Raw genomic sequence first — 21,988 nt, 5'->3', positions numbered from 1 at the left:
GCCCCTGCCCCCCTCTGCCCTCTGCCCTCACCTGGGCACCCCCTGGCCTCTCCACCGTCCTGGTGGCCTGGTCCCTGTTCACCCGGAGACTGTCACCAACTTATAAATTGGGCAACTTGTTCTCTCTGTCAGCATGGACAGACTTCTGTTCTGTGGGGAGCTGGAAAAAGCCAACTGGTGAGGCCCTGTGTTCTGTTGACTTAAATCATGACGTTGGAGTCTTCCTTCCAGTTGGTCACTCTGCTCAGGGTTTCACAGCCCCCGTAGGGACAGGGCGAAACGTTCATAAAATCTGGACAGTCCCTGAGCTTCTGAGAAGCAGCAAATGTGGAGCAGAGGAACAGAGTGGATCCTTCTGCCCATCCCCATTCTCCTTCACTCCTCTCTTCCTTTGGGGCGTCTCTTCCTTCCCGACCGTGACTTTGTGCCCTTCTCAGCAGCCCGGTACTTCTCTCCGAACTACCTCTGCTTGCGCCTGTCTGATCCCCTTCCCGCCGAGTGCTCCTTCTTTTCTGCCTTGTGGTTTGTTTTAGGCAGTCCCGGGTCTCTTTCCAGTTTCTGATGATCCTCTGGGAGACGTAAAGTCCTTCAGGAGGCTGCCCCTCTCCTCCCTTGGAACGTCAAAACCAGGTAACGCGAGTGCACTTGGACTCCCCGGGGCCGAGCTGCTCGGCACCTGCATGCCGTGGGTGCCCCGAACCTCACCTGTGTTGCCCGTGGTTTGGAGGTCCTCAGGGAAAGCTCCTGCTCTCCCTTTTCTTCTTCCCCCCCCCCGGGGGGACAGAGCCACAGGTCGGGCTTCCCACAGGAGCCGTAGGGCTCACTTCAGTCCTGCTGCTTATGGAAACAGTCAGAGGAAAGCCTCATGCATGGGCTCCCGAGTCTGCTTTCCCACAGAATCTGAAATTGCCTTCTCACCCTGTTTCGATCTAATTGGTCCCCTGGGTCCATCACTACTTTGACACAGTAACCATGACGGGATGCTTTTGACAAGGAAGAAATACGGCCACAAGTGGAGGGTGGGTCTTCGTGCCAGGGCTGGGCGAGTCAAATCATCCAGAACTTTCCGGCTGGGACTTTAGGCCTTTACACTGGGGCTGTTGGAGAGGGGACAGGGGTCAGGCGGGAAGGGTAACGTGACGGCAGGGGTGAGAAAGCATGTCGCAGGAACAGCTGCTGGAGGGGTGAGTGTCCAAACCAGGTGGAGAAGCGGTCTGGGCACCCATCTCCTGGGTGGGCTCTCTCCCCGGCTTCGTGCTCGCGCGCTAACATGGGCCGTGACCCTGAACATGGGCTGTAGGGAGGGAACGGGTACTCAACTACCGAACAGCATGTCCCTCACTGTGCAGGTCGACATCGACACCTACATCTCATTTCCTCATTGCAACTTTTGGTGGTAATAGGATTGGCCCCATTTTACAGGCGAGAAAACAGAGTCTTACAGAGCTTTGCAGAGACCAGTCGACTGGTTCCAGGCTGTCAGGGAGGGGAGTGGTTCTGTCTGCTACCCACGTGGCTTTTGCCCTTCCGTAGACCATTTCTCGGGGTCACCTCTCTCCTGAGCCCTGGCTGGCCCCGACGGCTCCCAGGGGTCAACCACCCCGCATTCTCACCAGCTCGTTCCCACTCTGGATCAGCGTGAAGACTTTCACTTGAGTGTTTCACTGAACGATGCCATTTGAAGCACGGCTTCTGCTGATAAGCGTGGGACCATCTGCTTGGCACATCCCAAATATTTTCAGCAGTGGGAGAGTAGCTCTGACTTCTTCAGAGAAGGAGGCTGCAGCCGTGCTCGGAGATGTGGGGACCCTCGGAGACCCTGCAGGCTGGCGGGGCAGCGGGGCCCCAGGATGCGAAGGGGTGCCGTCCCTGCTGCCACCTCTGACCCTCCCTGAGCAAATGGAGCTAGTGAGTCTGCACCCCAGGTTTTAATTGTTCAGCTGCCCTTGGCAACCAGAGTAAGATTTTCCCTCTTCAAAAACCTATTGCCCGGGCAACCCTTTCTGTGCCCGCTGTTTTTACGGTGTGTTAGAGATTCGCTGTGTGTTGGCCAAAACCTCCGTATCTTCCTTTCTGTCTTTGTTTTGGAAAATTCGCTTCTTTGCCGGGTGAACTGTCCTCCGACGCTGTTTTTCAACTTCGGGGTTGAAACTTCTGTGTTCGCTTTTTCTCTTTGACTCGTGATGGGGGCAAGAACCTGAGGATCGATTCATGAGTCTGATGTGGACGTGGGGGTGTTCAAGACTGTTTAATTTGTTGCTACGAGTGATAAAAGAGTTGGGGTCTGAAAGGGGTGTTACTATATTTGATTCCTCTGGGGAAATCTCTGGACTAGGAGCAGTTGGGCATGGCCAGAGGCAAGCTGGATTGATTTTTTCTTTTTTTTTTTTTGCCTTTCCTTAGTGGGCACCAGAATTAGTCCTAGCTTCTGTCGCTTATAAACTCGGACATGCAGCCCATGGGTGGCAAGGCTCAACCGAAAGAAATCTCCTGCTCCCTCTTCTCTTTGATGTCCTTTGGCAATTATTTCCGGGACAGGGGTGGGGGTCATTTGGGGAAACAACGTATAAGATGTTGTTCAATTGCTTTGTAAGCAGCAACGAGAAGGTGGTAACAAGGCTCCCTTTAGAGCAAGGTTTCCCAACCTTGCACCATGACATTCCGGCCAAATCATTCTTTGTTGTGGGGAGCCGTTCTGTGCGTGGTAGGGTGCTCAGCAGCATCCCTGGCCTCAACCACTAGATGCTGAGAGACCCCTCCTCTCAGTTGTAACAACCCAAATCTCCAGGCACGCCAAATGACTTCTAGGGGACAGGATCAGCCCCTTGCATCCCCCTGCCCTGAGGCCAGTGTTGTAAGTTGATCCTGCTGTACACTTGGAGAGGAGCAGAAAGTTTTTGCTTCTCCGTGCAGATGGCTCAAGTGGTAGGAAGCTGGACACGAGGCTTTTAATACCAGGACAGATGTCCCTGCCCTACACATTGCCATCAGATCCCTTACCTGCCATGGAAATTCCATCTCACAAATAGGTTTCTGTTTGTCCAGGTTACTGCACACACACGGAAGGAGGAATTTGCCCTTTCCTCTGGAGCTGCACACCTGGGAGGTCCAGCCTAGGGTCAGGCCTCTCTTTTTGGTTGCTGAGGAACAAAAAAAGGCTTCAGACCCACTATGGAGCCCTAGTTTTGTTGGTTTTTCTCTTTCCTTTTCCTCCCCTCCTTCCTTCCTTCCTTCCCTCCTCCCCCTCTCTCCTTCCTTCCCTCCCTCCCTCTTTCTTTCTTTCTTTCTTTCTTTCTTTCTTTCTTTTTTTTTTCTTTCTTTCTTTCTTTCTTTCTTTCTTTCTTTCTTTCTTTCTTTCTTTCTTTCTTTCTTTCTTTCTTTCTTTCTTTCCTCTTCCTTCCTTCCTTCCTCCCTTCCTTCCTTCCTCCCTTCCTTCCTTCCTTCTTCTAAGAGTGATGTGGCAGGCTGGGAATCCAGGACCATGGGAGGACTGTGGCCATTGAATGGGAATGTGGAAGAGCATGTTTGCTTCTTAGATCTCTAGAGAAAACTTCAGGAAGCAAAATGTATAGCATTTAAAATTCTCTGCCTTATGCCCCGATAAAGCTGAAGAAACCCCACAACTCTCAGCCTTCTTTGAGTCTCCTTGCTTGTCCGTCAGCTCCACTATCCGTCTATTCCTCTCCCTTTCGTGGAGAGGCAAATGCAGGTAGCAATTTCAAGGAGACCTGCCAGGACACGGGCTCTGCAAAGCCCACATCCTTAAATGTCTATGGAAACCACCACACTTGTTTTCCCTGCTTGCTGATTCATTATCTCCGTTTGGCATTTCCACGAGACTCATATTGGCAACGTGCTTTTCAATACCTAGGTTTCCTTACACCCCAGCCTTCCAGAAATACATTAACATGCCAGTTATGTGAAGCAACTGAGGGTCAAGGGGCCAGACTGCTTTGCTTAGCACTCACACCTAGTGGTCACTTTGAAAATGTGGCTTTGAGGCAAAGTAGCCTTAGTCAGAGGCAGAATAGACGGGCATCCCTGCAGTGTGATATGAACAACGTCAAATCTCTCTTCTCAAACATCTCTTTTGCGTTCAGATGCCAAATTGCCAGTAATTCTTTTGATTTTTGCGAGAGGTAGGGGGGTGCTAAGTGTACCCTCTACCACCACCAGCCTGGCTCACCGTGGTGTGTGTGAGCTGTTGAGCTGTAAGCACGGGAGGCGGGGGGCAGCCCAGCCAGGGTGAGGGCCTCTGCAGGGGATGGTGGGGGGACCAGGGTCAGAGCTTCTGCTGGGTGAGGAGCGGGTCCCAGGGCAGAGGCCACTGGCGGCGGTGGCCTGACAGCGTCCGGGGAGAATCGGGGCAGGGGTGGGGGATGGGCAGTGGCCGACATGGGAGGTGATTTACCAACTGTGGATGGATCAAATAAGTAAATATGTCGAGGATAATGGGGGTCAAGTTTCTCACCATCAGAAAAGGGAGTTAGAAATGTGGAGAGAAAGAAACAAAACTGTACTCAGTGGTGTTGGATTGAAATCAGGGATGCTGGTGGGAACCCATTGCGCACACACACACACACACACAGTTGACCCTTGAACAACACGGGTTTGAACTGCCTGGATTCACTTACATGCGGGTTTTTTTTTTTTTTTTCCCAATGAATACAGTACAGCACTGTAAATGTATTTTCTCTTCCCTATGATTTTCTTAATAACATTTTCTTTTCTCCAGCTTATTTCATTATAAGAATACAGCATATAAGGGGCGCCTGGGTGGCTCAGTCTGTTGAGTGTCAGACTCTTGACTTTGGCTCACGTCATGATCTCAGGGTCATGAGATGGAGCCCCGAGTTGGGCTCTGCGCTCAGTGGGGAGTCTGCTTGAGGTTTTTTCCTCTCCCTCTGCCCCTTCTCCCTGCTCTCTCTCTCTCAAATGAATAAATAAACTTAAATAAAATACCACATATAATACATATAACATACAAAAGGGATTGGTGCAGGGAACATATAAGAGGAGTAAAGCCTGGTAAAATACTTAGTTTTTTGGCTTAGAAGACTAGGAATACCAGAGCAAGCATGGAACAGCCGGGAAGGTCTGATTTCTGTTTTGGGTTGGCTGGGGCTGGTGTGCCTTTGTGAGCCGCCCAACTGGAGACATCCAGGACTAGGGGTTACAGGGTCTGATATTCTGGGGAGCTGTCAAGTTAGAGCTAGAGATTTTGGTCACCAGAGTGTGGTAATATTGAATGAGGGGTTGGACAAGGCCACTCAGGGGGAGTCTGTAGAGTAGGAAGGGCAGAGGGTCAGCAAGGGACCCCAGCAGCCCAAGAGCTCTGTAGGAAGAGATCCAGGAGAGGTGACGGAGAAGAAGCTCCAGGCAGCCAGGAGGAGAGCCAGAGGGAAGAAAGCGTGTCTAGGCAATGGTGTCATCATGAAGCCCACAGCAGAGACATGGAGTAAGAATCCATAACCCTCTGTGTGTGTGCTGGGGGGCAGGGTGAGGGCGAAATCACCTCCCTTTTGGAAGACTCATCTAAAAGCTCAATGCTGACTAGTGGATGCAGCTCATTCTTATTACTTGTCCTCATGGAAGGACATAACCTGAAGTTCCCTTCTGACTTCAATTATCACTACCTAAAACGGTGAAGTATGGTGCCCTTCATCAATAGAAGTGTTTGTTGATGGTGGTGATGACTCTGGGTCATGCCCCTTCACAGAAGAAACAGGGATCAGAAGAAACTGAAAGCAACTCATTCCTGTTTTGTTGTTGTTGTTATGAGTTTGGCATTGGGTAGATGGCACCTTAATAAATAAAAATCCATCCTCTAATAAATAATATTCATCTTTTAATAAGCAGTTATTATCCTCCAATGACAATACATAATCCAGCCTTTTATTAAATAACGTTTAATAAAAGTCCATCCTTTGAGGCTTTTAATAAAGACCATTACTGACAATCAAGTTGATGGTGGCGATGGTTTCTGATGACATTAAGGCCGTTATTAAATGTCCCAAAAGTTTTACTGACCGAGTGTATGGGTAATGATCTTCCCACGTCCATGACCCATTGACAAAGAACTGGCGTGGGGAGTAGAAACAGTGCTCTCGTGGACCTGGGCAATGTAGGCTCTGGTTCTGGCCTTGCTGTTAACTCAAGATGTGATCTTGGGCTGCTTGTGGCTGAGAAATACCTGATTCCTCCAAGCTCCAAATGTCTATGACCAACACAGAGCAGACAGACTAGTAGCAGTAAGGAGGTGGTGTGAAGAAGAAAAATAATTCATCAAAGAAGAAAGACAAGTGAATGTTAACCAGGAAAGAACATCCAAACTCATTAGCAATCAGACTACTAAATTGGCAAATTAAAAAAAAAATGGAGATGTTGTGTTGGGGGGTAGAAAGTATATGCATGTGTATGCTGTGGGGAAAAAAAGCGTTCATATACTGTAGATGTCCCTGTAATCGGTCCAGGTGTTTTTTGGAAGACAATTTGTTAATAGGCTTTAAAATCTTCAAAAATATTTATACCCTTTCATCCAGCAATTCCACTTTTAGAAATATGTCCTAGGGAAATAATTAAAGATGTGCACAAAATTTGCATCCGAGGAAGTTCATTAGAGTGCTTTGTTTTTAGAAATAATGATGAAAAATAAGAAGCAACGGGTATGTCCAGGGTTAGAGGATTGTTAAAACTAAATTATGGTTCATCCAAATAGTGACTGGGAAAATCTCTTTAGAGACCATGCTGACAGAGAAAATGTTTACAATATGGTATTGAGTATGAGTAGAAAAAAAAAAGCAGGCTACCAAAACAGATTAAAAAAGCAATTTCAATTTTAAAAAGGAGCATGTGTGAGGCTTAGGAACAAGACGAAAAGAAAATATCCTCAAACGTGAAAGCAGGTTAATTTTGATTAGTCGTTTTACTTGTGATTTTTTTTTTCCCCACTAAATGTTCCAAATCTTCTTCAATGAACACATACTGTTTTATAATTAGAGAAAAAGGCAATAACATTTAGAAAATACCCCCATTTGGGGCTGGGATGAGACATTATAAAATGAGCGTGTGGGGGTGCGTGTCTCGTGGTGGATGAGCCCTGTCTCCCCCGAGGCAGTTCAACGCACGCCTGTGGCTACTTCCCCCCAGTGGGATTTGGATGCAGAGAGCACACCGCCCCCCGTCCTACTCTGGCAAACTCACAATTAGAAAGTCATCAAGTCTTTGGGGGAAAAAAGTCCCCTATAACATTAGGGAATCTGATGCCTTCAATTCCTCCAGTAGGAAGACTGGAGGCAGACTAGAACAGGCTATAAAAGGTAAAGTCTTAAAAATAGGGTTCGGCCCCAGGGCAGAGTAGGAGGCGGGGAGTCAGCCTCGGGAGCTCCCAGCCACAGGGCTCCCTCCACCTGGTTGTGAGAGGGGCTCTCACCATGTCCCCACTGTGGGCTTCCACTTACGGGTCTGTAAAATGAGGGGGGTTGGTCAGGCCCATGGTTTCGGACTTCTTTTTTAAGTGGGAGACCGGCTCAGGGTTCAGTTAGGATCGGGATCTGGGCTCCTGCCCTGGCCGGCTCTGGGGCTCTGGGATCAGGATCCGCGGGAGCTTTCAGCCCCGATGTCCTGCAGGGTCCCGGGAGCACCCTGGGGTGGGGCCCTGGGGAGGTGTGTGACACAGTGGCTCTGAACTTGGCCTGCTTACTAATCCTTCCTTTTTCCCTTATAAAAATGGGGGCAATAACACCTTCCTTATCATTTCTGGAGCTGATTGAAGGATCCAAAGTTACCTTGAAGGGAAGATGCCTTGGACGGTTATGTCCACCCCGGGGGCCTTCTCCTGCTCTGATGTATTGCTTTTTCCATCGGAGTTCTTCAGTGAGAAGGAAGAGAGGGTAGGAAGGTGCTTCTATGAGGCCACCAGTGGTTCATGCCAAATACGGGTGCCATCCCCCACTCAACTCTCCGGCTGTTCTGGCCCAGATCTTAGGCGGTGTTGGGGTATGGACCACATCAGGGCACAGAGGGCTGTAGGCACGAGCTCTCCTCCCTCCCCAGATGGTTACCACCAGGTAACAGGCAACACTGCAAATATGATGTCTTTCTAAAGACGAGCTGTATTAAAAAAAAAAAGATTTGCATGTCTGGTCAGAGTGCATAGCACTAGACCTGCGCTGATATGGAGACAAGTTACCCTCAGTGTTAATCGTGATTGCTTCCCGGCGTCCTCGGGGCTTTCTGAGAACTCAGCTGTGTGCTATTCTGAGCTAGGTGGTTCTGTCGACCAGCAGAAGCTACCCTTCCTCTCTCCTCCTCCTGCCCAGCCTCCCACGTCCTAGCCAGCCACCGACAGGGGGGATAACGGACAGAATGACCAAGGAGCCCCGGGGAAGGGGGTGGGCAGTGAGCGTGTTGGACCAGCTTTGTCCAAGGCGCTTTGTGCCACCTGCTATTTCCCTGGAGGGGCTGAAATTCAGTTTGGTAAGACCGGGAATGCGATTTTTAGCAATGCGTCATTTAAATAAAACCCCACTCTAACAAAACAACGTGGAGAGTAATCATTAGTTGTTTGTTTGTTTTTTTCTTAAGATTTTATTTATTTATTTGAGGGGCGCCTGGGTGGCTCAGTCGTTAAGCGTCTGCCTTCGGCTCAGGTCATGATCCCGGGGTCCTGGGATCGAGCTCCACATCGGGCTCCCTGCTCCGCGGGAAGCCTGCTTCTCCCTCTCCCACTCCCCCTGCTTCTGTTCCCTCTCTCGCTGTTTCTCCCTCTGTCAAATAAATAAATAAAATCTTTAAAAAGATTTTATTTATTTATTTGAGAGAGAGCACAAGCAGGGAGAGGAGCAAAGGGAGAGGGAGAAGCATACTCTCCACTGAGCCGGGTGCCCAGGGGGACTCAATCTCAGGACCCCAAGATCATGACCTGGGCTGAAGTCAGACACTTAACTGACTGTGCCACCAGGACACCCTGAGTTATCATTAGTTTTTAATAAGAATTAATTTTTATGGGATCTTTATTTGCTTTCCAATCACATCCTGATCAAAATCTGCCTTGGGATTTTTGCAACAGAACTTTCTACTAACTGGCACGTCCTGGGCTGGAGGTGGTTGTTTTCTCTCTTGGACCACTGTGATGGGCTTTATTTCTTGGAATAATTCAATAAGTACTCACTGGATGCCTACGGCGTGCCAAGTGCTGGAGATTCAGACATGAATAAGATAAAGCCCTGTTTTCCACGAGTTTGCAGGTTAGTAGGGGAGATGCAGTTTTAACTCTGCTGCAAGGAGGAATGTCGTGGAGAGAGAACACCAGAGTGGGCGAAGGGAGCATTGGATGGTTGGTGCAGGGAACAGGGAGGCCAGGAGGCGAGGAGATACTTCCCGAGGGTTCAGGCCAGAGTCATGGGAACGGAAGAGGGGCATGCTGTGGGTTGCTCCTGCATTTGAAATTCACAATCAGGCAAATGCACAGTGGTAAATGTTCTAAAGATCTCACATGTGTCTATTACCTTTTGTTTAATGAAGTTCTGCTTACTGGAGAACACAGTAAGGGGAGCAGGGCACGCACAGACACGCACACCCGGATCTTGCCCTGATGTGCCCTTCCCATGCTTCATGCGGCAAACCAAGCTCTCTGTTCCCCGGCTGTCCGAGCAGCCACCCTCCTGTCCCGCTCTCAGCCGCCGGCAGTTCATTGACGCAGCCCCATCAGGTGGAACGCTGGGTCCCCTGAACCCCCCTTTCTCCTGTCCCCTCACAGTCACGGAGGCCTGACTGCTCTTCTCAGAACTGGAATCCATCCCCTCCTTTGGCCATTATCCTAGTTATTATTTCTCAGCAGGACTTCTCAGCAGCCCCCTGCTGGCTTCTTTGCTCGATCCAGCATCTCCCTCCATCCAGCCTGTAGACTAGGACCAGGGTAACCTTTCTAAAACACAGCTCAGGGCATATCCCAACCCTGCGCTGAAACCTCTCATGGCCCCCCCAGTGCAAATGGCAGAGGTTTTCCAACCATGACCCCTGGCCCACCTGCATCAGAATCCCCTGGGCTGTGAAATTACAGATTCCAGAGCCCCATTCCTAGGCTTTCTGAAACAGTGGGGTCTTGGAATTTGCATTTTTTCATAAGCAATCCCAGGTAATTTTCAAGCACCAAGCTGGATAAGCATAGTCTATAGAAGAAGCCTAACATTTAGAGAAGCATCATAACCTGGCCGTCATGCTTCAGCCCAGCTGTCTGCCCAGGGTCCACCCACCTTCTTGAACCCCATCCCCAACATCTTGTGCCCTCCTGCCTCCATGTGTCAGTCCGTCTGTTCCTTTTTCTTAAAATGCCTTTCTTCCCTCCCTCAGCTAACAAACTCCTACTGACCCTTCAGGGCCGAGCTTTGTAGAGCCTTCCTTGAAAGCCCGAGACATTGCCTCCTACCGCATGCTTGCCTGGCACACGGTCAAAGACCCCTTCCTTCCATTTCCTGTATTGCATTAGGTTTAGTCCTGTCTGTCTCCCCTACAAAACTGTGCAGAGGACTGTGTCTTATTTATTTCTTCATCCTTAACACTTGGCACGGTGACTGACATCTGAACGTTTGTTGAGAAATGGACAGAGGGTGATCTTTCTCCAGAAAGTGAATTTGGTTACTTTGGTTTGACTTTAAAAGAAAAATACAGTTTGATCTCATGTGTTGAAACACCTTTCCTAACTGGCTTTTATGAGGAGTACACAACAGCTCTCTTGCACGTAACGAGTAGCCGAACGATGCTGTGGTCTGTGAGATGTTCGAGGATGCAAGTCTGAGTCAGAAAGATGTTCTTGCCAGCTTTCTTAAACATTCTGATCAGAATTCAATTAGAAATTAGAAAGTTCTGATTTGACATATCTAGTCTTTAATTTAGGTTTGTTATGAAAAGATGAGAGCATTTGACTTCCTTGTATAAGGTATTTTGGTTTTGTGATGGTTCTCGACCTGGCTGTCCAATATGGTAACCACCAGCCACATGGGGCTACTGAGCCTGTGAAATGTGGCCACAAAACACACATGGGAGTTTAAAGACTCACTGTGAGAAAAAGAACGTAAAATATCTCATTAATATTTTTTATATTGATTACATGTTGAAATAATATTTTGAACACATTGGGTCAGATAAAATAGTTATCAAAATTCATTTCACCTGTTTCTTTTTAGTTTTTTGTATGTAGCTACTAGAAAAATTTAAGACATGTGGCTTGCATTATCTTTCTACTGGCTAGTGCCAATTTAGACCCTTCTTACCCTCTACTTCTTTGTACTCCAGACTATTCTGTTTCCTCTCTTCTGCCTCTAAAACACCACCCCCAACAACAAAATACCCAGCTCTGAAGCACCTACCATCCAACTATGTTACCTACGACCCTCCTCACTGTGACTATTTATACACCCCTGGGATGTGTTCCCATATTCCTTGAGGATTTTAGCACCTAGTTCACAGTCTTTTTTTTTCTAACCGTATTCCACTATTCCCCAGTCATTTCAATGTTCATGTAGGTAAGTCTTCCAAAGCCTAGCTCCAGGTCCTGATCTCACCTCAAATGACCTTGTCCTCCACTCTCCCTCAGCCGTTCTTTCCCATGGTCATACAGCGATAACTCCAAATCTGCACGGCCACAATCTTGGTTGTAAGCAACCCTTTCTCCAGCCCCACCTCCTTTTTTCTGGTTCCCTACCTTTAGTACTTGGACTTCCTCAGTCGTCTGATAACACCAGGCTCTATCAGATGGCTCCTGTGTCCTGTTCACGGTCATCTCTCTCACGACCTCACCTTTCTCCTAACCCCATTGAATTCTGTAGTCCATCATGGCACCCATTCCCTTCCATGTGGTCTGATCCCATTGGCGCCTCTTGTCCACTGTTGCACCAGCCTGGGAAAACCCCGGGCCTGGCTAAATCCAACCCCCTCCTTCACCGTGCTCACACGTGGACAGACGAACTGTGGCTGGAGAAAAACATGTGTCATGCTGAATTTTTAAATTCATGGGGGTTTAAAGACCCACTGGTGGGCTCTGATGTTTGCCCCAAATCTCGCTCTTTGTGTATTTCCCTGGTCCTTTCCCTTGTTCACTTGATTATTTCACATGCTACCCACATGAGGAGAACCCTCTGCCTCTCTTGACTCTTAGCTGATGATTTGGCTTCTTACTTTCTGAAAAAGGAGATACTGTGCATTCAGAAGAGAACTTCTTCCAACTTCTAACACTCCTGCTGTCAGCCTACCTGCCTAACTGCATTTTTAACCACACACTCTGCCTTCCCTTCTGCTCTGATGAATAAATTATGCTATCAGCAAAAGCCAGCAACTCCACCAAGCTCTAGAACCCTAAGTCATGAATCATCAACTGTTTCTTCTCTCCTGGAAAATTCTTATTAGCTTATCAACTCTACCAAAACCCCTGCAGCCCTCTCTAGTTACTGCTCCATTTCTGCTTGAATTTACATTAAATTTCCTCAAGAGGGTTGTCTATACTCACCGTCTCTACATGGAATCCATGTTGGTTAATCAGACTTTCATTTTCTCCACTCTGTCTAAACAGCTCTCATCAAGGTCAACAATAACTCTACTCTAATGGTCCATTTCCAATTCTCATCTAATTTGAACTTGGAGTAGAAGTTAGCACAGTTGATCACACCTTTGTGAAACACTTCTGCTTCCTGGACATCACTCTCCCTTGGTTGTCTCTTACCTCTCTGCCAGATCCTTCTTAGTTTCTTTTGCTTCTTTCTCTTCATCTCCCCACGACCTGTAAACTTTGAAATGCCCCAAGGATTGGTCTTTGGACCGCTTTTCCTTTATAATTGCCTATATTTCATAGATAATCTCGTTTAGCCTCATGATTTTAAATCCCACCTGGTTGCGTACAATACCTGCATTTATATGCCCAGCCTGTACCTGTCTCCCTAGCTCCTGACACTCCTAGACATCCCAATTTGCATAGGCTTTTCTTTTTTTAAGATTTATTTATTTATTATTTGAGAGAGAGAGAGAGAGAGTTGGGGAGGGGCAGAAGGAGAGGGAGAGAGAGAATCTCTAGCAGACTCCCCACTGAGAGTGCAGCCTGACCCAGGACTCGATCCCACGACCCCAAGACCATGGCCTGAGCCAAAATCAAGAGTCAGACACTTAACGGACTGAGCCAACCAGGCACTCCAAGCATAGGCTTTGCAAACTCAATATACTTCTCCTAACCCACTCCAACTGAACATTGTCTATTCAGTAAATGGCTGAAAACTCATTCTCTCTCTCTACAATAACACATCTCATCCACCAACAAACCAAATTGCCTCCAGAATCCAACCATGTCCTGCTGCCTCCACAACCACATCCTAGTTCCTGCATGGTCCGTGTTTTTTCTGTGTTGCACTTATTAGGAGTTGACATCTTTTTATTTGTGGTTGTTGTTTGTTTATTGACTGCCTTCCCACTTGAGCAGAGACTCCAAGAGGTTGATGCTTGATCTATTTCCTTCACTGCCGTGTCCCAACACCTAGAATAGTGCCTGGCAGGAAGTTGGCTCTGAATAAATATTTGAGGGGTGAGTGTGGGGAATGCGACTGTTTTACCTACAGACTTCTTTTTTTTTTTTTTAATTTTTTTATTGTTATGTTAATCCCCATACATTACATCATTAGTTTTAGATATAGTGTTCCATGATTCATTGTTTGTGCATAACACCCAGTGCTCCATGCAGAACGTGCCCTCCTCAATACCCATCACCAGGCTAACCCATCCTCCCAACCCCCTCCCCTCTAGAACCCTCAGTTTGTTTTTCAGAGTCCATTGTCTCTCATGGTTCTTCTTTACCTACAGACTTCTAACAAAGGCTGGTCTCTACAGCAGATCTTCGGTCAGCCATGCCATAGTATTCTGAATTCTGGTCCTGGTGTTGGGCTCCTGAAGGTATTGGGGTCTATTTCTTCTGTTTAATTATGAAATGGAAGGAGAACTTGCCCCAGTGAAAATAACTGCCAGTATCAGAGCCTGAGGGAAGTGTTAGTCAGGAGATGGGGCATCAGGACAGTGGAGGCAGAGGTCCCCTGGGCTCCTGGCGCACACCACTGGAGAGGTAACTATCCTTCTCAGCAGGCCGCCTGCGAGTCTGGGTGTCACGCACAGCTGTACTGAGCCCCACAAGCAGAGTTGTGCCAATGCTGGGCTTCTGCTGACTCAATCCTGAAAACATCTAATATCATCGAGATGTGCAACCTTCATAAAATATTGCATCTCTGCACTGTTCTGCTTCAGGGAAGCTTGTGAGGAAAAGGCAGATATCTATTAATTTAAAATATTGGTTTGATCAACTTCCTGCAGGTTAATTATTTTGCACATGGAGGGACCCTGGTCTACAAGGTCAAAATTCAAAAACAAAGAATAGTATTTTACCGCCACCATCAAAATGACAACAACAACAACAACTTGACAAAGTCAAGGACAAGTTAAAGTTGGCACCAGGGGGAGGATCTCTGCCGCTGCCTACCTCGTCCTATCTCCAGTGGGGGAAGTGGCATCTGTGTATTTGTTACATAACAGGAAGAGGGCGGGGACTGCGCATATATTTATTTTGCAATTCATAGACATGTGATAGAAAGTTTCTGAGAATCTTTGCTTTGCAGTCTCAAATATTCAGTGTTTCTATTGGTTTCCAGTTAGTGCTTTGTTGAATGTCTGTCAGTAGTGTTTTCCTGCATGGTCTGGCCTGTGCTTTGTGGCGATGTGACCACACCTCGTTAAGACCTCACCATCTGTCACTCAGAGCGTTGGTTTCCCTGGCTCACCTAGTCTGGGGAGGTGCCCAGTTTTGTCACAGATATTGAGACCACATAAGACAAATGCCTTCTCATTGTTCACACTTGCAAAAATATTGGTACACAATTGAACATAATTTTGCTAGCTATTTCCCCTCATTTATCCATCATATACGGCACTTCATTCATTAAAAAAAAAAAATGACAACAGTAACACTGACCAAACATATATTTTGTCTTTGCACCTGAATGCAATTAATCTGGTTCCTCAAAACGGGAGACAAAGGTGCAGAAGATGAATGATTTTCAAGATGCCATTCTGAAAGCTTGGGCCAGGCCAGACATGGATGCCAGGCACTCTGACCCTCCTGCTTTACTGGATCCCTTTGGCACTGAGTCACAAACAAATAATAATACAGAATTAAGGGCTATTGGTGGACCGAAAAATCATGAAATCAGTTCTCTTTTCTGGTGAAATGTCTAATTTTGTCATTGTCAGAAAAAGAATTGTACAGTCAGTTAAACATATTTGTTAATAACATGAAGTTCGTGATCCATTGCTGAAATTTTCCCTTCTCCCCTAGTACATCAATTTTCATGCTGTCTTTTTTGGTTTTGTTTTACTTATTTATAGAAAATTACCTAAAGAGCCCCTGCCTGAGGCCTCCTCATGGATGAGTCGAACGTGACGTCATTCGTTGATGAGAGGTCCACGAACGCCTCCACCGCCAGGAATACCTCTGCCGGGGACCTGCGTCGGGAAATCCCAGTTGTGCACTGGGTAATTATGAGCATCTCCCCTCTGGGCTTTGTTGAAAATGGAATCCTCCTCTGGTTCCTCTGCTTCCGGATGAGAAGAAATCCCTTCACGGTCTACATCACCCACTTGTCTATTGCAGACATCTCGTTGCTCTTTTGTATTTTTATTCTGTCTGTTGACTACGCTTTAGATTATGAGCTCTCTTCTGGCTATTACTACACGATTGTCACGTTATCAGTGACGTTTCTGTTCGGCTACAACACGGGCCTCTATCTGTTGACCGCCATTAGTGTGGAGAGGTGCCTGTCTGTCCTGTACCCCATCTGGTACCGATGTCATCGCCCCAAGCACCAGTCAGCATTTGTCTGTGCCCTCCTGTGGGCGCTTTCGTGCTTGGTGACCACCATGGAGTACGTCATGTGCATTGACAGTGAAGGGCAGAGTCACTCTCGAAGTGACTGCAGGGCGGTGATCATCTTCATTGCCATTCTGAGCTTCCTGGTCTTCACTCCCCTCATGGTGGTGTCTAGCACCATCCTGGTGATTAAGATCCGAAAGAACACGTGGACGGCCCATTCCTCGAAGCTGTACATAGTCATCATGGTCACCATCATTATCTTCCTCATTTTCGCCATGCCCATGAGGCTCCTATACCTGCTGTATTACGAGTATTGGTCAGCCTTTGGGAACTTGCACCATATTTCTCTTCTTTTCTCCACAATCAACAGCAGCGCCAACCCTTTTATTTACTTCTTCGTGGGCAGCAGTAGGAAGAAGCGGTTCAAGGAGTCCTTAAAAGTGGTTCTGACCAGGGCTTTCAAAGATGAAATGCAACCCAGGCACCAGGAAGACAACGGCAACACCACCACAATTGAGACCGTGGTCTGAGGATGGTGGTGGGAAACCGTGGACAAAAATGGTGGGGCACACATAATTTGTACTTTGTGCTTGGAATACTGCTTAAGTATGTCCTAAATGTGACACAGAAGGACACCGCATCCCACATGCATGAGATACTCATTAACGATAAGACCGTATCCTTGTACTGTATCTTCTGAAAAGGCCTAAAAATGTGTTGGACCTCTATCATTTCTGTACCTATAAAAAAACTTTGGTTCCTCCTCAGCTCTTCCAGCAACATTTCCCATAAACTGTAGAAATTACTCTATAGGAAGGTGTGCAGGTGAGTACTGGAAAAGGTAACAAAAGCATTTGTTGGAACTTGAGAAGGTGGAGTCACGTAGCAGGAAGAACATGGGCTTTGGAGTCAGATCGACTCTGTCATTTGCTGCCTGGGGACCTCAGACAAGTCGTTTGACCTCTAAGAGTCTCTTGTCCTCACTTATAAAATGTTTAATAGTAATAGTCCATCCCTCCCAGCCTTGTGGTGAGGATGAAATGGGGAGATGCGGTATGCTGAGCACTTGGCACATTGTCAACCCTCAATAAACATTAGTCTTTCCTCCTTGAAGTGCAAGAAGAAAGACATACTTCTGTTTTGTAACTTGCGCATGTGTGCACGCATGCACGCACACACAGCTCTATCATGTACAAATATTGTTATGTGTTTTCCAATGTTGAATGTACATCTATGAAAGTCTTTCTGCTTGAAGCATGAAAGCTTTTCACGAACAACACCTCTGCTGGAAGCATCTGCAGATGTTACAACATCCAACCATCCATGTGTCCGAGCATTATTTCAGGTTGTGAAGAAAAACATTTGGCCCCCAGTAGAGGAGTTTCTCATGGCTCTTCCTTCCCTCTGTCGGAATGCTTGGTGTAATGAAAGTCTGTTTGGAAATCCTTTGCTTGACATAAGTTTTCATGAATGGAACTTACTTCCCGAGTTTGTGAGGGTGACTGTGTTTTTGGAGCCTCCCCTCCTGCCCCCATGAAGTGATGGGTTATTTACAGCCACAAAGTTCTGCGCCTTGAACCCTTTTTCCTCATGAGCATTTCTTCGCTGTAGTCCTGGGAGGAGGCCACGCAGCAGGGGCTGATGAGAGTTTTGGTCACATCTCAGAGGGGACCCGGGCATTTTTCCCAAGAAAATCTGTGCCGGGCTTGGTCAATATCTTAGTGCTCTGCTGCTCGCCTGCCATGACTTGTGTCTGAGTCTTCAGACAGCATGTCCTGGGTCTCCCCTAGGAAACACATCATGGCCATAGACCATATTACTATGTTTCGTTTCCTTCTGCCCCTTCTAGGTGCTCCACGAAAATGGCAATGCTTTGTGTGGTCCTAGGGGAGTAAAATGTTCATGCCTACAAATGAACCCATTAGGATTTATCTTAACTGTTTGTCTCCAAAGGGCCAGAGACTTTTTAGAAGTAATGTCCATTTCTTCTCCATCCTGACTTTTGAAAGGAATGATCACCTGTGATCTGATCGGGGCGGGGGGGTGGGGGGGTGGGGCACTGATCGGGGGGAGGGGCAGCTTCGCTGGGGGAGATGTGCAAGTCTCTCCCACCCAGCCGAGTTTGGAGGTAGGCGGCTCTTCAGTGGGTGATGATATCTGATTCAGAAACCAGGCAGCTTGCTTTCAGGAGCCCAGATGGGTGTGGAGTGCTGACATTTAGAATGATCTTGTTTTTGATGGAAAACAGAGCATCTTCCTTGGGAAAGAACAGAATATAGAGGTCAGAGCGGCCCTCTGTTTGCCACCATCCCCCTGGTGCTGCGCTGGCCTCTGAGGTAGGAAAAAGGGATCGGCCTCATCTCATCTCAAAGGGATCTTTGGTCTCAAGGAGGAAACTAAAGACTCCTGGGAAACAAGGACTTTTCACCCATGGAAAATACAGTGAACTCATGAGAAGCTCCATTGATTGCCTTCCTGCAGATAAAGTGGGGAAATTGAATGTGATCATAAATATAAAAATTCTTCTGGATTTTTAAAGAACAATGCCTTCCAAACAGGTAAGATTCAGAGTTTAGCAGTGTTGTAAGGACAAATTCCTCTCTCTTACCTAAACCCATTCCCCAAAGTGAACTATAAGGTTAAAACTAAAACAGGAAGAGTTAAGTAAATGCACACATACGGAGGGGAGTCGACTAAATGATTTGTACCCCTTGTGCATGGAGACACTTTGCCCGAGTCATCATAGGCTAACGGAGTGCCATTTCTGCGACTTCCCTGGGCCTAGGGAGAAGGTTGTTCAGATATAATGATTGTCCTTGATGAAGGGAACAGATATTCACGGATGGTCTTCTCTGCCAGACTCCATGATGTGAACAAGGCCAAGATGAGCATGTGGAAACCCCCTATGGTCTAGAATAGTAGCAGAATGCACACGTGTATCTACAGCTCCACACTGCACACAAATCAACGATAGGGGAGTGTTCTAAACAAAGTTGTGTTGCGGTCAAGAGGAAGGCAAAATCCCATCTTTTGTAGTAAAAAAAGGGACCGTGTCATGGAGGTGCCCTTTGCAGGTAGGAGAGGCCCAAGCAAGGGCACACACATACCACCACCAGGGAGAAGCAGGGCCAGTCACTGTCACTGCCACGGGCTGGCTGGAGAAGCGGACCTTAGAGACTCACGTGGTCCTGCTCACCACCCCACTCCTCTCTCTTGGATGCTCTGCCTTTGGTCTTCTGGCCTCACATTCTTCAAGATTCCTGGAATATAGCTCCCAGGCCTTCTCTCCACATCCTTTCTCACTGACATGCAGCCTTGTCATGGGTGGCGGTCCAATTTCATATCTCCACAAGTCATCCCCTGGCCTCCTTGAGGTGGCCAGGTGACCAGGCAACCTCAGCTCCTCTCCTTTCTGGGCAACACTCTGAGCCTTACGGCAACTCACACCAATCTACTTCTGAAAACAAAAATCCCCCAGGGCTGCCTTCTGACCATGCTCTCCCGTCCTTCACATCATTCACTTCCTGACCCCCACTGACTTACCAGACTCAGCTGGGCTCCAATCCTGTGTACCCAACCACCTAAAAGACATTTGGACTTGATGCCTTGCAAACACCTCAAGTGCAGCCTGTCCAGTTCCCCACCATTCCTCCTCTATTCCTTTCTCAGTGAATGACACCACTAGTTACCCTGTCACCCCAGCAATCCTATTCCCTTTGCACAGATTGCTCTTCTCTCTTTTTAATCTAGCAAACTCCATTTATCCATCTACATCCAGCTCATGGATCAGCCACTCAGGAGTGCCTTCCTGGAACCTGAGTACCTGGATGACAATTTCACAGTTTGTTTTCTTTTTCACAAGAATAGAAGCAACTAGAAGAAATCTTCCACATCTTACCAACATCATATCCATGGATCTAGCTGCATCTTTCTGCACATAGGCTTCTCCCTTTTTATTCTGAGGGAACTCACTGTGCCCTTGGCTAAGGTGAACCTTCATACCTGGGCTAGGTACAATTTTGGTAGGTACAGTTTTGAAAAATTATTGAAAAATTATTCCAAAAATTATTAACCTTTTTCTGTGACTAAAAGCAAGATATTGTTACTTCTTAAGGATCTATGGGTTGACTGAACTCAGCTGGGTACTTCCCATTTGAGGTCTCTTATGGCTGCAGTCAGATGTTGGCTGAGGCAGCAGGGGTCTGAAGGCTGCACTGGGTGGGGAATCCAAGATGGTGCACTCATGGGGTTGATAGATGGCTGTGAGCTCAGCTGGAGAGATTGTCCAGAGCTCCTACCCTTGGCCTCTTGATGTGGCTAGAGTTTTTTACAACATGGCAACTGTGTTCTGAGAGGAAATTTGCTGAGAATGTGCTTTTCCAAGAGGCCAAAAATCAACTGTTGATTTCTCACTTATTTGAATGAATTAGCATGTGGTGGAAATTACAAGTTTTTTCCCTCTTGTTTCATTCACATGTAACTGACATATAACATTGTATTCGTTTTAGGTGTACAACATTACAATAAGTTTTGATAAAGGCACAATGGCACAAATTAGAAAAACTTTCTCATAATTCTAATTTCATTTTTCAAGATACTGTATTTGCCCCCAGGATTTACTATGAAATCTTGGTCCTCATTTTAATAAGATTCCCTTCTAACAAACTTTTACAAAAACTAGTCATCCTTGGATATGGAGATCTTCTCGTGCTAATTATTTTTAAATGTGTACGTATGTGTTAACACAAGGGTTGAGTTGTCAAAGCAGACTCAATGTGAATTATAGATCTTACCCAATGGAAAGATAATGATTCAAATGTCACGGGCAAGTGCAGGCACAAATGAAACCCTCTTTTCTGGAGGAACCCCAGACTGAGATGAAGCTCCCAAAACATCCCCTTTTCCTACCTGAGAATGTAGTTTAGCTTTAAGCTGATGAGTTTTGAGCAATGTAGGTGAACACATTGTTTTCAAAGGAAGGCATTTAGGTTTGGGGTGTGTCCATTTTTGATAAAATTCTCTTTATCACCCAGAAAATGTGTGTGTCACTATTCCTTCTTCTCTAGTCTTCTGTGTCCCATAAATCTATAAATTCCAAATTTATTTACAATAACCAATCTTGACAGATCAGCTCTATCCTGCTGAAAATAGGACTAGTTTCCCAAGTATAACACTTTTATAAAGCAGTCTGAATGAGATGAGTGTCTTTGCAAGGAGCCCTCACTGAGGTCATTCATTCCCCAAGGCACTCCCTGTAGGGAAGGAGCAAGTTACACCTGCTGCTTACGCTTCCTTTCTGAGGCCTCAGCCAACACCAGGACTGTGAATGTCTGAGGCAGAGACTGCTTTTACTGCAAGGCAGGCAGAGAGGAGGACCCTGCCCTTGCAGTGAGAAGACTAGGACTTAAAGCCTAGTCTTAAACACCAGCTGTGTGAGAGTCAGCAAGTTTCCTCCCAAAGCAGATCCTGAGGCAAGGATTTGATGCAAATAATTTATTTAGGAGGTCACCCTAAGCAGCGACGGAGGGATTGAGATATTCAGACAAGAAAGAGAGGAAGCCAATATAGAGTGAGTTAGTGAGTAGAAGCCCAGGACAGTGGACACTCCTGAGAGACACATGTAACCCACTCAGAACTGCTCTCCCAGAGGGGTGAAGACGGTGCTGAGCCACCAACTCCTGCCTCTTGTAGGCAAAGATTGCTCTTTTTTTTTTTTTTTTAATATTTTAGTTATTTATTTGACAGAGACAGAGATAGCGAGAGCAGGAACACAAGCAGGGGAAGTGGGAGAGGGGGAAAGCAGGCTTCCCGCAGAGCAGGGAGCTGGTGCGGGGCTTGATCCCAGGACCCTGGGATCATGATCTGAGCCGAAGGCAGACGCTTAACGACTGAGCCACCCAGGTGCCCCAAGGCAAAGATTGCTCTTAAGAGTGACAACTCCCAGCTCCTCTGGGCATGCCCTGTGCCCAGGCAGAGCACAGCCTGTTGTGAGAACACCTTGAGGCAGAGAGGCTCAGGAACCTTGGGCAGCTGCAGGATGTGCCTGCAGGTGACCTCAGGGTGGTTTCAGGGCTAAACAATAGCATTTGCCTC

General features: G+C 47.1%; 1 protein-coding gene across 6 annotated transcripts; it reads left to right on the top strand.

Annotated features, from left to right (window-relative positions):
• Positions 1–263: 263 nt before the first annotated feature.
• MAS1 (MAS1 proto-oncogene, G protein-coupled receptor) lies at positions 264–17,924 on the top strand. 6 transcript variants are annotated; one of them, XM_032407534.1, is made up of 3 exons: positions 264–630; positions 13,843–13,932; positions 15,412–17,924. In XM_032407534.1, the coding sequence occupies exon 3, from the start codon at positions 15,448–15,450 to the stop codon at positions 16,423–16,425; it is 978 nt and encodes a 325-aa protein (XP_032263425.1). In that variant the 5' UTR covers positions 264–630; positions 13,843–13,932; positions 15,412–15,447; the 3' UTR covers positions 16,426–17,924. The 6 variants fall into 6 exon arrangements, with proteins under 6 accessions (XP_032263425.1, XP_032263427.1, XP_032263421.1 ...); XM_032407530.1 differs by lacking the exon at positions 264–630 and adding an exon at positions 1,527–1,908; XM_032407532.1 differs by lacking the exon at positions 264–630 and adding an exon at positions 1,527–1,958.
• Positions 17,925–21,988: the final 4,064 nt, after the last annotated feature.

Source organism: Phoca vitulina, unplaced genomic scaffold (genome assembly GCF_004348235.1).
Source record: "Phoca vitulina isolate PV1807 unplaced genomic scaffold, GSC_HSeal_1.0 scaffold9, whole genome shotgun sequence".
Taxonomy (NCBI): Eukaryota; Metazoa; Chordata; class Mammalia; order Carnivora; family Phocidae; genus Phoca; species Phoca vitulina.
Note: the sequence above shows the minus strand (reverse complement) of the source record. Positions and strands in the feature narration are given on the sequence as shown.

Bases quoted from the DNA above. Each gene is read 5' to 3' on its own strand.
- MAS1 (XM_032407536.1), top strand. From the start codon at position 15,448: ATGGATGAGTCGAACGTGACGTCATTCGTTGATGAGAGGTCCACGAAC.